The following is a 13,739-nucleotide window of genomic DNA, read 5'->3' as shown; positions in this document are numbered from 1 at the left end:
GCAGTGATGTGATGTTGGTTGCTGACAACATGTTAAATGGAGCAGAGAAGCTAATTGCCATGTGTTGTCATGGGGGTTTCATACCCCTTGTCTTTATCATTTCGACACAGATTGACAATTGACTTGAGGACAGCAAGATAGCGACTACTTATACTTCTGTCCAGGTACACAGTTCTGGGTAACACAGCCAAATCTGATTCCCCTTTCAGTGCCTTTATATTTATTCACTTCTTCTAAAATCCTTTTCACACGAGAAACACCAGTTTTGAAGCCTGAGACATTTTGAACTATGTAATCTTGATGTTTCCCATATTCCCACTTTTAATTTACATAGTAATATCTTTTGCTCATATTCTTAATCAATTAGAATTTTAATTTTGTCTTGCAATTTTAATCTTTTGCAACTAAAATAATCTCTTAAAATATAATCCTTCATAATGTAGTAAAATCGGCATATACTTGTAATAGTATGGTATATGGTTTTCCTTTGTGAGGAACTTGGAGGACACTTCAGAGTAATCTGCCAACAGAAAACCCACTTTTATGTCTCAATAAAATAACTTGCAAAGATGTTACAGTGATGTCATTCTGTGGTGTTACTTGTGATCACAGAAAGTTTTGTAAATTACAATTATTAACTTATTGAAACTCTCTTGAAATTGTGCCCTGAGCTAGCATTAACATAATCTTTACAAAAATACATTACATCTGTATCAGTCAGTTTGTAAATGTGTTGTTGCTCCACAGCTGTGTGCCAGAAGTTCTGCAAGCAACTGTCTTGCACAGTAAACTGAAAAGCTTCTTTTGACACCAGCACTCACTTAGCAACGAGCCTAGATGCTGCTGTATCTTTTTGTGGTGGTCAGAAATTTACTTTTTGATGAATGTTGAGGTTGTTGAATATGAGGCTCTAATAAAATGGGCAAAGATAATAGTGCAAATAACTGCTGTGATTGATCTTAAAGAAATAACACCATTATTTTCCTAAATTTGGTTAAGGTAATTGCAGGCCTAAATCAAATTGACCAAATTGGTACTGGCCTGTGTTCCATCCAAGCAAAAGTTCAGTATTTTAGACAATGTCACTTGCAAATCAGAAATTATTATCTCTTCCACAGTGTGTGAAGCTCTCAGGTTTTAGTAATGTATGCTATATGATTCATGATTGTTATGTTGCTACATAAAAGGCATCTTTGCAGTAAGTAACTGGCTTTTTCCATTCATAATGATGTATTATTTTATCCTGTTTAAATTAACTTTCATATTGCAGGTAATGAAACAAGAACTGACAGTTCTACTCCCTGAAATCTCATCTGTTTCGCAAGAAAGTCTTGAATTAATTCTTCCATACATCAAGGAACTTATGGAAGACCCTGAAACATCAGTGCTGGCAGCTTGGAACCTTTTTGATCTTGTTGCAAAACATCTTGGGCCTAAGCATACTGCTAAGTTTCTGATGCCATCGATTCTTAAACTGTATGAGAATGGCACAGAAGATGACAGTGAGCAGAGCAGCAAACATGTTAAACTATACCATCACATTTTTCTGCTGCAGTTAATTGTTCGTCTAGGACTCAAAACATTCCTTGAGAATTTTGTGAGTCCTTTGGTGGAAGCTGTTGGAGGCTACAGAGATTACTATAGCCGTGATGGAGCCTCTTTTCAGCAGGGTTCAGATCTTAGAAATGCAACATCTTCTCTTAAGTAAGTGTGTAACTCCACATTCATTTGTCATATTCAATAGATCTCATCATGATGCAGGACCTTGAAAGATGGTGAACAAACAAAAGTGTACTTAGCGTGAGGGGGGGGGGGGGGGGGGTGTAAGAGAGAGAGGAAGTAAATTATTGTTATTTGCATGAAAGCTATTTCTTGGGGAAAAAAAAGTCGTTGCTTTCTCTGTTGTATTAAGAAGCCTCTGTTTTTCTCTTTCAAGTAACTCAATATTTACGTATGTCTGTAACGACAGTCACCTTTTTACAATTTACTGCTACTTGTCTTGCAGTTTTGCAAGAACATTACCACTTGCGATACAGACAACAACCATTTTTAGTCATTGGAGGTAGGTAACTGGAAGATTTAATCAAAAAGAAAACTAATTTGAGAAAACAGTAAAACTTCAAGGAGCCAGAACACCTGGCCAGTACTTACTTCCTAGAGTTGAAGTTCTAATTACTGCTTATAAACATACACGAATTTATAAAAAAAATATTCTACATTTTTGAACTGTTAGTTCCTCTCTCTAGAAGAAAAGAGGAATAGGTTGAGGACTGTTATAAAGGAGGGACATGTCACTTAGGCTACAAAATAAGTGGGACCCACTTCCTTTGAGGACAGGGGGAGATAAAAATGAAAGGAAAGACACGAGGAAGAATAGGAGATCGAAGATGGTGCATTGGTAAGCACTGTGCTGGATTCAGTTCGTAGATAACAGAAGGACAGTGTCAGAAATAAAGATGTATTAATGCAAAGAGAAACTAGAAGTGAAATTAACAATAAAATTCAAACTTGGCGGATAGTGGAAAAGAATATGGAAATACACCTAAAAGGACAAGAGAGAAAGATAGAGAAATGAAAATAAAAAGCAATTGAGAAATTGATTCTATAAGTAATTAAAAGAAAAGAAAGGAGACAGTGTTATTTTTAAAAGAGGTGAAATCTGGAGGGTGTCAAGAAACAACAATATGTTGGACAGCAAGTTCTCAACTCTAGGAGTTCAGGGAAACTATTGCTGGTGGAAGAATCTAAATACACTCCTGGAAATGGAAAAAAGAACACATTGACACCGGTGTGTCAGACCCTCCATACTTGCTCCGGACACTGCGAGAGGGCTGTACAAGCAATGATCACACGCACGGCACAGTGGACACACCAGGAACTGCGGTGTTGGCCGTCGAATGGCGCTAGCTGCGCAGCGTTTGTGCACCGCCGCCGTCAGTGTCAGCCAGTTCGCCGTGGCATACGGAGCTCCATCGCAGTCTTTAACACTGGTAGCATGCTGCGACAGCGTGGACGTGAACCGTATGTGCAGTTGACGGACTTTGAGCGAGGGCGTATAGTGGGCATTCGGGAGGCCGGGTGGAGGTACCACCGAATTGCTCAACACGTGGGGCGTGAGGTCTCCACAGTACATCGATGTTGTCGCCAGTGGTCGGCGGAAGGTGCACGTGCCCGTCGACCTGGACCGGACCGCAGCGACGCACGGATGCACGCCAAGACCGTAGGATCCTACGCAGTGCCGTAGGGGACCGCACCGCCACTTCCCAGCAAATTAGGGACACTGTTGCTCCTGGGGTATTGGCGAGGACCATTCGCAACCGTCTCCATGAAGCTGGGCTACGGTCCTGCACACTGTTAGGCCGTCTTCCGCTCACGCCCCAACATCGTGCAGCCCGCCTCCAGTGGTGTTGCAACAGGCGTGAATGGAGGGACGAATGGAGACGTGTCGTCTTCAGCGATGAGAGTCGCTTCTGCCTTGGTGCCAATGTTGGTCATATGCGTGTTTGGCGCCGTGCAGGTGAGCGCCACAATCAGGACTGCATACGACCGAGGCACACAGGCCCAACACCCGGCATCATGGTGTCGGGAGCGATCTCCTACACTGTCCGTACACCTCTGGTGATCGTCGAGGGGACACTGAATAGTGCACGGTACATCCAAACCGTCATCGAACCCATCGTTCTACCATTCCTAGACCGGCAAGAGAACTTGCTGTTCCAACAAGACAATGCACGTCCGCATGTATCCCGTGCCACCCAACGTGCTCTAGAAGGTGTAAGTCAACTACCCTGGCCAGCAAGATCTCCGGATCTGTCCCCCATTGAGCATGTTTGGGACTGGATGAAGGGTCGTCTCACGCGGTCTGCACGTCCAGCACGAACGATGGTCCAACTGAGGCGCCAGGTGGAAATGGCATGGCAAGCCGTTCCACAGGACTACATCCATCATCTCTACGATCGTCTCCATAGGAGAACAGCAGCCTGCATTGCTGCGAAAGGTGGATATACACTGTACTAGTGCCGACATTGTGCATGCTCTGTTGCCTGTGTCTATGTGTCTGTGGTTCTGTCAGTGTGATAATGTGATGTATCTGACCCCAGGAATGTGTCAATAAAGTTTCCCCTTCCTGGGACAATGAATTCACGGTGTTCTTATTTCAATTTCCAGGAGTGTAGATCATGTGTTTTAGCATTCGCTTGTGTCCCTTTAGTCATGCTGTAGTGCTTTCTCCGGTATTGGGTAATGGTTATACTCAAAGAGGGCAGTTCCACCCATGCACTAAGATGTTTGGTGGTGCTCCTCTGTACATAAAACTCTGTGCCCTGAAAATATGTTACTTGGTAAACATCACATGTAGTATCACATGTTTCTCTGACTTTAGTGGTTTACCCATGATACATCTGGAGTAAATTGTACTGGTTGGGTGCATGGGATAGGTTTTGCACCGTAGGAAGAATTATAGGCATAGGAACCTAGGAGTAGATTTGACAAGAATGTTGCAGAGGTTTAAAGTGTAGTGTAAGGTGACAGTAGGTGGTATAGGAAGGATATCAGGGAGAGATGATGTCATTTCAGAGCTTGTAGTGAGACAGTCTTAGCTGTGTCAGAGTAATGTATTGAGGCATTAAAGGCTTGTGTACTACTGGGTGAAGAACTTGTTGAAGCTGATTTGGAAAAGGGAGTGAAGCTGTTGTACAAAATGGAGGAGTTGTTCTTCACTGTAGTCCAGACAACTAAGATGTTATCATTAAATCTGTACTATGTCCAGCAGCTAGCTTTTTGGTCTTGTGGAATACCTCTTCCATGTGACTCATGAAAACTTTGATGCACAACAGGCCCATCCTAGTTCCCATAGTTGTCCCTCTGATTTGCTTATAGATCTGGCCCTCAGAGGTGCAGTAGTTATGTGTAAGAAAGAAGTTAGCTAAGGCGACAATGAATAGCATTTTAAAAATACTTTCAAATGTGTTCTAGAGATGAGAATCTCTATGTATTGTGATGTTTGTGTAGAGAAATGTCACATCAGTTGTGACAATGAAGGTTCCAGTTGGGAGACGGGGGCAGGGGGTGAATTTGAGGTATTCCAGGAAGTGGGATGGGAATCTCTGTGTGATGGATTAGAGGTGCTTGTCTTCCATGCTAATAAGTCTTTTGCTTTCATTTAAAGTTTTGGGTGCAGAATAAACATTATCTTCCATCACTGTGAGAATGTGAAAGGCGAAACAGTTTGCCTGTGTAATGTATTATCAGTGTCAAGAAAATAATTTGAAATCACAGAAATGAAATAAATACTTTTGGGGCTGAAGCTTGACTGGAAATTCTTTCAACACTAAGGAAAAAAGGAAGTTGTAACTAATTAATCAAAAACAGATTAAAGCCTCTGTCAAAGCACCTTGTTGAATGCTGAGTGTTGTGCTACTGCAGCTAATATAGAAATATACAACCTGTTATCTTTAATATTCTGAAAACTAACAGAAAATACCAGAAGTTTTGTTGGTCAACTGTAAATTCAACTGGTAAAATTTTGTTGATAATTTGTTGATGGGATTTTGGTACGCCATTTAGCATAGATCTCCAATTTCACCTTGAGCCCTTCAGTAACATTTCCAGAGGAATATAAAGTTCTTGTGAGAAACTCATTGAAATTTTGTTGTTTAAAGACTGATCAACATGCAGAAGTAATTTCTTGGATAATTGTGACTGAATAGTCACAGTAACATATACAAGTGAGTTTATCTAAGACATGGAAAGAAAGAAATAGTTCCTCAGGACATGGATTCAATTGAGACCCCTAGACACTACCTGGAGTAAGAGCTACAGGAAAGTATTGTGTAGAGTGCAATCAAAAGTTGCTAAATGAATGTAATTTATTATTAAACCTGGTTCTGTAACATCTTAAAATGAATCAATTATATATTTTAAGTTCTAAGGAAGACAAATGGCAGCATCAGATCTTTTAGTCGAATTATATGTAAAATATTGTTTTTAAATAGTTGTATTTATTGTTCTCAAATACCGCTAAAGTGTACAGCTTCTGTATCTTGTTGGACTAACATATGGCAGTGAATGGTAATATTCTTGTCTTGGCTGCCAATATAATTGACAAAGTCACAAAAGGGATAGACTGCTACTCACTATATTGTGGAGGTGTTAGTCGCACACTGTTTCTGGCTGCCTAGGCCAAACTGGAAGCAACAGCACGTGATGGAAAAAGCAATTTGGGTAGTGGGGTTATAGAGGAGACTGAGACAGGGAGGGGGCAGAGAGCAGGGTACAGGGGGGGGGGACACTAAATTGCTGTTTGTGGGAGCATTCGGGGACGAGGTGTAGAGAGGGTAGTGCAGCTAGGTTCAGTCAGGAGGTTAGGCGGAGGGCAGGTTGGAGCTAGAAAAGGAGAGAAATAAAAGACTGCAAGTGTGCTTGTGGAAAAGAAGGCTGTGGAGTGGAAACGAAGGGATAGGTGGGTGAAGGACAGTGACTAACGAATGTTGAGGCCTGGAGGGTTACGGGATTGTAGGATAAATTGTAGGGAGAGTTCCCATCTGCGCAATTCAGAATAGCTGGTATTGATAGTAAGGCTCCAGATGGCACAGGCTGTTAAGCAGTCATTAAAAGGAAGAACATTGTGATGGGAAGCTGGTTGGTCCAGCTGTGTCTTGGCCACAGTTTGTCAGTGGCCATTTATGTGGACATACAGCTTCTTAGTTCTCATGCCCATGTAGAATGAGGCACAGTGGTTGCAGCTTAGCTTGTAGATCACGTGACTGGTTTCACAGGTAGCCCTACCTTTGATGGGATAGGTGATCCTTGTGACCAGACTGAAGTAGGTGGTGGTGGTAGGATGTATTGGACAGGTCTTGGAGGTAGGTCTGTTACAGGGATATGAGCCATGAGGGAAGGGAAGGAGTTGGGAGCAGAGTTAGCGTAGGGATGGACAAGGATATTGTGTAGGTTCATTGGGTGGTGAAATACCACTGTGGCAGGGGTGGGAAGGATAGTGGGTTGAATATTCCACATTTCAGGGAATGACGAGAGATAGACAAAACCATTATGGAGAATGTGGTTCAGTTGCTCCAGTCCCCTTATGCTCCCACAAACACCATTCTACCATTCCTCACCCATATCCTGCTCTCCCTCCCCCTCCCCCTCCCTCTCCCCACCCCAGACTCCTCCTTACTCCCACCACCAGATTGCTTTTCCCATCATGTGCGGTTGCTTGCAGTCTGGCTTAGGCCCTTCTGACCAAAAGCTTACATGTCTAGAAGTCTTTTTGTTGGACTCAACATCTTCGCTATACGGTGAGTAGCAATCTATCCTTTTCATAATGTTGTCATCATTCCATCCTCGTTTTTTCGTCAAGATAATTTTTATTTATCATTTCGTTACACATTTCTGGGGTAACCCCATCATCAGAACTGTCAAAATCAATCCAAAGTATGTGATTGCCTCTTCAGTGCTAAAGATGTATGCAGATGTCCTGACTGGTGTCATGGCTGAAGTGATAGAAAGATGGCAGTGAGTGTTTACAGAGGTAGTCAGCACTCCTGGTCACAGGCCTTTTGGCTTCATAAAAAAAGTGCTATGGAAAAGCTGAAAAACCAGAATTTGACTCACATTTGAGTGAAGGTGCTTGATATCTTGTGAAATCATAAAATAGAATATGTATATTCTTCAGCCCCTGATAGGATCTGATTGTTTTTCAGCCTCTTACACATCTCTCTGTATGAATGCAAATACTTCTCAGCCCCCAGCATACCTCTCTGTAGGAATGTAAATACTAGAGATTTGCACTATTATGTAATACGAGTGACACAATTAATAAAATATCCCAGAATTACTGTGACGAAGTTCATTAAAGAATAAAAAAAGTATGCTTCAAGAAAGCATTTTAAGTTTTAGATGGTGATCTGGGGTGCTCGTATTTCTGTATAGTGACTAAAAAGATGTTTTATTGTAATCCAATTAATTTTTCTGTCTACCACTGTTAGAGAGACTGCCACAATTCATTTCTTATTAATCCATATAATTAACTTCAAATCCAAAGATAAAATATGTGGACAGAAAAGGTGAAGTTAGAATTCCAGAATACTTGCCAGAAAGGAGTTCAGGGTTTGATGCCTCATCATCAGTGAGGTCATTGGAAATGTAACACATGCTCAGATGTACTAGAATGTGGAAATAAGTCCTTTTCAAAGAAGTCATCCCAACATTCATCATGAGTTGTTTAGGAAGACAACAGAAAACCCAAATTTATGAAAAGGATAGGTGCTACTCACCATATTGCAGTGGTGCCAAGTTGCAGATAGGCATGGCAAAAAGATTGTCGGAAAGCTCACTTTCCAACAGTCTTTTTGTTGTGCCTATCTGCAACTCAGCATCTGCACTATACGGTGAATAGCAGCTATCCTTTCCATCTTGGATTTTGCCTTGCGTGAGAAAACTGAAACTTGTGTGACTGGAGGGGGTTGTGAATTTCCACTGCCAAGTGTGAATCTTGTGTCTGTAAACCAGTGTGTCATCTTACTTGGTGAAAGGCAGTTGAGTAGTGAGCTGTCTGTAATTGATGAACTGTTGCCACAAATTTTTCTGCTGCATCCATGAATGGAGTGGATGGTGTGGAAAGAAACTTTAATTTATGGAGCTATAAAGGGAACCTTTTCAGTGAAATGTACAGTGATGATAAAAGTGTAGCACTTATTTTGATGTATAAATAGCAACAGAGCAGTTTTTTGTGAAGAGCATTTCCGAATAGTGAGGAAATACTTATTTATCCTTAGCTCTAAACATAAATATTGACTGCATTAACAAAATTACTACTAATATTAAAATCATCATACACAATGTGCTGCCAGTATAATCTGTTCTGTTTATTTTGGATAATATATCACTTACCCAGTTAACATCCTTGAAAGTTTTCTGCTGTTCTCTGTTTCTCAAAACACAGATTAGTAAATTATTTATAGAAAATTTACACCTAAGTAGTGTTGAAAATTGCCAAATTTCTTTCCTAGAGGCTGTGATTTTGAGGACAGTACTATAGTGGGTGTGCTTTCTCCATTGGACGAAGACTCTTCAGGTGACTCTGAAAAATCTAAGCCATCAAGTGGTGACAATGTTGAGCAGACAGGAGAAACAGAGAAAGATGTGCAAAATGGTGCTGAACCAGGTATCTTTGATTTTGTCTCATGTTTGCCAAATGGTACACAATTCCTTAGTCAGTAATTGTTATAGTGTCTGATGTTACAATTCATTTGTTAATTTTTCATCTCGTGCTGTGCATCTTACTACAACTTATTCAGTTCAGTGTTGATCTAGATGTCAGGTTTCAGCAGTTCTATAATTGATTAAAGACTGTAAAATATGGATATCCTTTTTTATATTGAAAAGTCTTCATTTATTATTTTTCTTTTTAAGTTAATTAAAATTGGCATATATGAGATGAATCTGAAAAATTCATTAAATGGTCTCAGAAAATAAATGACAAGAGTTTGCAAACAAAATACCTTTACTGACCTTCAAAGTAATCACCATTAGCTACAACACACTACTACATGGGTTGTAAAGCTGTTGAAAACTGTCAGCAAATGCTTTTTTTGGAATCTTTTGTAGCACTGTGGTCCCTCGTTATTGGGTATCCGTGTCAATACAGGAGACGAGACCTGGTGCTACCAATGCTATCCGGAGACCAAATGACAGTCAGTGGTATGGTTTCATCATCTTTCTGCCTCCCCATCTTCCCCACCTTCTGTAGAAATTCATTAAGCATCAAATCCTTGCTGCCAAAAAAGGTGATCAACATTGTCTCATCCTTAGATTTTGTCAGGTGACCTTTTTTGTGAGGTGGGAAAAAACAATGAACACCATGCCATTGACTGTCACATGATCTGCAGATCATATTAGGAGTACCACCTCTCATCTCTTGTAAGTACAGGGATAACCATCTAAGTGTGGTCATGGTGCTCTGAGTGATACCACAAGAAACATTTTCTGACAGTTTCCGACACCCTTACAACTGATGCCAGAGGTGTGTTGTAGCTAATGGTGATTACTTTGAAGGCCAATAAAAGTATTTTGTTTGTAACTATTGTTCTCTTTACTTTCTGAGAGCATTCACTTAACTTCACAGATGCATCTTGTATTATCCATATGAAATTAAAGATTTTTTAATGTGTTTGTTTCACCTGGCAAGATTAGAGCCTTATCGCTCTCTCGTACATTAACACTTCTTTTCTGCATTAGAATTTGACTAATTTCACTATAACTGTTTCAGGTTTTAGGGGTTGTAGAGGAGACTTAGCAGACAATGTTTTGTTAAGGGTCTCATGTCTGGAAATGTATTGTTTTGATATACAATATCTTTGAAGGTTAGTTCATGGTGCACACACACTGAGGACTCTGCTGTTTGTTGCACAAGATGTACCTATGATTCATGCTTTTCTTTTGCACACACTATCCACAAACCCTAGCATGTGCCCAACAGTTTCTGCAGCTGGAAAACTCGTGCAAGGAGGTTGTCTTCTGACTCTATAGGAGTCTCAGACATGAGACTCTTCTATTAGCCGCTCAAGAAAAAGTGAGGAACAGTTAAATCTGGTAACCATGGGGCCCAAGGAGTTCATCCACATCAAACTATCCACTTTTCTCCTTATGTTTGATTGAGACGTCCACAGATGCCATCTGCAAAATGTAAGAGTTCACCATCATGTTGGAACCATATTTTCTGATGAAGTGAGAGTGGCAGATCTTTCAGTAACTCCACCCCTGCTCCTTTCAGGAATTGAAAAATCTGCTGTGATGGTGCTCCACAGCTTGTAAGTATTTGTTGAAAGACATTTTGTAGGAATATTATTATCTAGAACTGGTTAGACACCCTCTTCTCAGTTTGTATACATGCAGTGCAGCTGGAGATTTAAAAGTGATCTGATCTTCAAACTCATTTTATATTCAATGCTAGATTTCCAGAAAGGATTTCATATCAGAATTTTAGCTACTAACTATCCTGTACAATCCCTAGAAACCTGTAATAAAAATTGTGAAAAACTTTCTATAATGATGGTGGTCATTATCACACTCCATAAAAAGTGAGTTGTGCAGCAAAAGCTGAAAATATTTAGCAAGTCATGCACATGTTACATCAAGTGGTGATGCTCATAAAAAATAAATTCTGGAATTGAAATAGAAATGTGGCTAAATATGTAACACATGTAACATGTAATATAATTTTGTGCCCTAATTAAAGCTTTTTTTCCAAGTTCACGGACAAACCCACTTCATTGGTTTAAAAATGATTGTTTATTATAATCTACTTTCCTGTATTTGTTGCAGAGGTCTTTGTGTTTGAAACAGGTGAAAAATCATCACCTGATGACCCAGAAACTCCTTTGTATCATCTCATGGAGCATCTTGACTTGGAGTTGCCTGACCCTGCAGCTATTGATGATGACGGCTCCCTAGAAATAAATTTTCAAGGTATAGCCCCTCTAGTATTCTACATTTTAATAGTCTGTGAAAATACTGATACATTTCCCATATTTCTTAACTATTAGTTGTTATATGTTCTGTAGATTGTTAACAAAATGTGTTGTAGTGTCAGTAAACATGAACTTTTGTGCAGACATGCAGACTGCTTGCATATCACAATTTTGACAGATGAATTATTTGTAGTATGTGGCCAAATGTTTCTAGACATCAGTTGGTGTTTGTTCTAATTGGCTCCCAGCCAGTGATGCCATATGACTTTACATTTTTTTACTCATAAGGAACAAATAGCTGAGCCCAAATACACTGGTAAATTATAGGAGATGTAGCTGATATGGTATTCTTTTATTTTAATGTCAAATATTCAGAAATTTTCTTGCTGATGTCTCCTGGAAGTCTGTTAAAAACTTTTAACCAGAATATGAAATTCCTTCCTGAACTGTAGACAGGAATAGGAATGATAATAATAATAATAATAATAATAATAATAATAATAAAACTCCCCTCAACTTGGAGATTGTTTTAAACACCACACTGTTTGAGAATGACTATACTGCATGTAATACACCCTTGCATTCCTGTAACATGTGAACTGACTTACACCAACCAGTTACAGAGTGCTCTACAGTTTAATGTCTGCTCCAAACCTTGGAGAAACTTACCGTTTTTCACATAAGCAAATAATTGCCAGAGGTGAAAGAAACAGTAAGCAACAGAAAAAGTCCTAGGAATGATTAGATACTAAACCCAAAACTGCTGGTTTTGTGGTCTGGCACTGGTTTGGGTTGTAGATTTCACAGTTCCTACACTTAGGTGGGAAAAGTTATGGAATACTTCCCAATATCTTGTCAGGCCTCCTTTTACCCATTGTAATGCAGTGACGTGATGTGACATGGTCACTACAAGTATTGGAAGTCTTCTGCTGAAATAATGAGCTGTGCTGTTTCTATACCTGTCCATAATTGCAAAAGGGTTCCTGGTGCAGGGTTTTGTGCACAAACTGAACACTCAGTTGTGTCCTATAAATGTTCATGTCAGGTGATCTGGGTGGCCAAATTATTCACTCAGATTGTCCAGAATGTCCTTCAAACTAATTTTGAACAATTGTAGCCAAGTGACAATTCCATCATTCTTTAAGATTATGAAGTTCATGAATGGTTGTAAATGTTCTCCAGGTAGCCAAATGTAACCATTTCCAGTCAATGATAGATTTAGTTGGACCAGAGGACCCAGTCCATTCCATGTAAACGCAGCCCACATCATTATGAAGCCACCATCAGGTTGCACAGTGCCTTGTTGACATCATGGGTCCAGAGGTTCGTGAGGTCTGCACTACACTCAAACTGTAACATCAGCTCTTACCAACTGAAATTGGAACTCCTCTGACTAGGCTATGTTTTTCCAGTCATCTAGGATCCAACTGATACGCTCATGAGCCCAGGACAGGTGCTGCAGGCAATTTTGTACTGTTAGCAAAGTCATTCGTGTTGGTTGTCTACTGCCACAGCCCATTAACATCAAATTTTGCTGCACTGTCCTAACACACACATTCATCATATCTCCCTCATTGATTCCCACAGTTATTTCATGCAACGTTACTTGTCTGGTAACACTGACACTACGCAAATGCCTCTGCTCTCAATCGTAATGTGAAGGCTGTTGGCCACTGTGTTGTCCATGGTAATAAGTAATGCCTGAAATTTTGTATTCTCGGCACACACTTGACACTGTGAATCTCAGGATACTGAAATCCGCAGTTATTTCTAAAATGGAATGTTCCATATGTATAGCTTCAACTAACATTCCACATTCCAAGTCTTTTAATTTCCTTTGCACAGTTGTAATCATGTTGGGAGCCATTTCACATGAATCACTGAGTACAAATGAGAACTTTGCCAATGCACTGCCCTTTTACACATCGTGTACCCAATACTATCACCATCTGTATATGTGAATATCACTATCCCATGATTTTTTTCATGTCGGTGTACTATGATACACTTATTGCTGTTCGCTCCACAGATCATGAGAACCACATAATAATATCCACTTCGGAGAGTAAATTCCTTTACTGGTTTCAGAGTAGGGTTCAGGATTACGTCTCTCTATGATGCAGAGATTTTGCATGCTTCTTTGATTGGGATGAACAATGTGAGGAGGACTCCTCTTGCTGCTCTTGTTATGTGCTACAATGTGGTTCAATGCACTCTATGATGGACAAGCACCAAGTTTTGAGCAATAAACAGTGCCTAATATCAGCT

General features: G+C 40.1%; 1 protein-coding gene across 1 annotated transcript in view; it reads left to right on the top strand.

Moving 5' to 3' along the window:
- LOC126281214 (WD repeat-containing protein 81) overlaps positions 1-13,739 on the top strand; it is a 253,643-nt gene that overhangs the window by 110,024 nt on the left and 129,880 nt on the right. The window contains exons 13-15 of the mRNA XM_049979961.1: positions 1,271-1,704; positions 9,012-9,166; positions 11,326-11,469. Of these exons, the coding sequence (XP_049835918.1) occupies positions 1,271-1,704; positions 9,012-9,166; positions 11,326-11,469 (733 nt within the window). The remainder of the gene's footprint in view (positions 1-1,270; positions 1,705-9,011; positions 9,167-11,325; positions 11,470-13,739) is intronic.

Source organism: Schistocerca gregaria, chromosome 7, assembly GCF_023897955.1.
Source record: "Schistocerca gregaria isolate iqSchGreg1 chromosome 7, iqSchGreg1.2, whole genome shotgun sequence".
In the NCBI taxonomy this organism is placed as follows: domain Eukaryota; kingdom Metazoa; phylum Arthropoda; class Insecta; order Orthoptera; family Acrididae; genus Schistocerca; species Schistocerca gregaria.
This window is presented reverse-complemented; position numbering and strand designations above follow the sequence as displayed.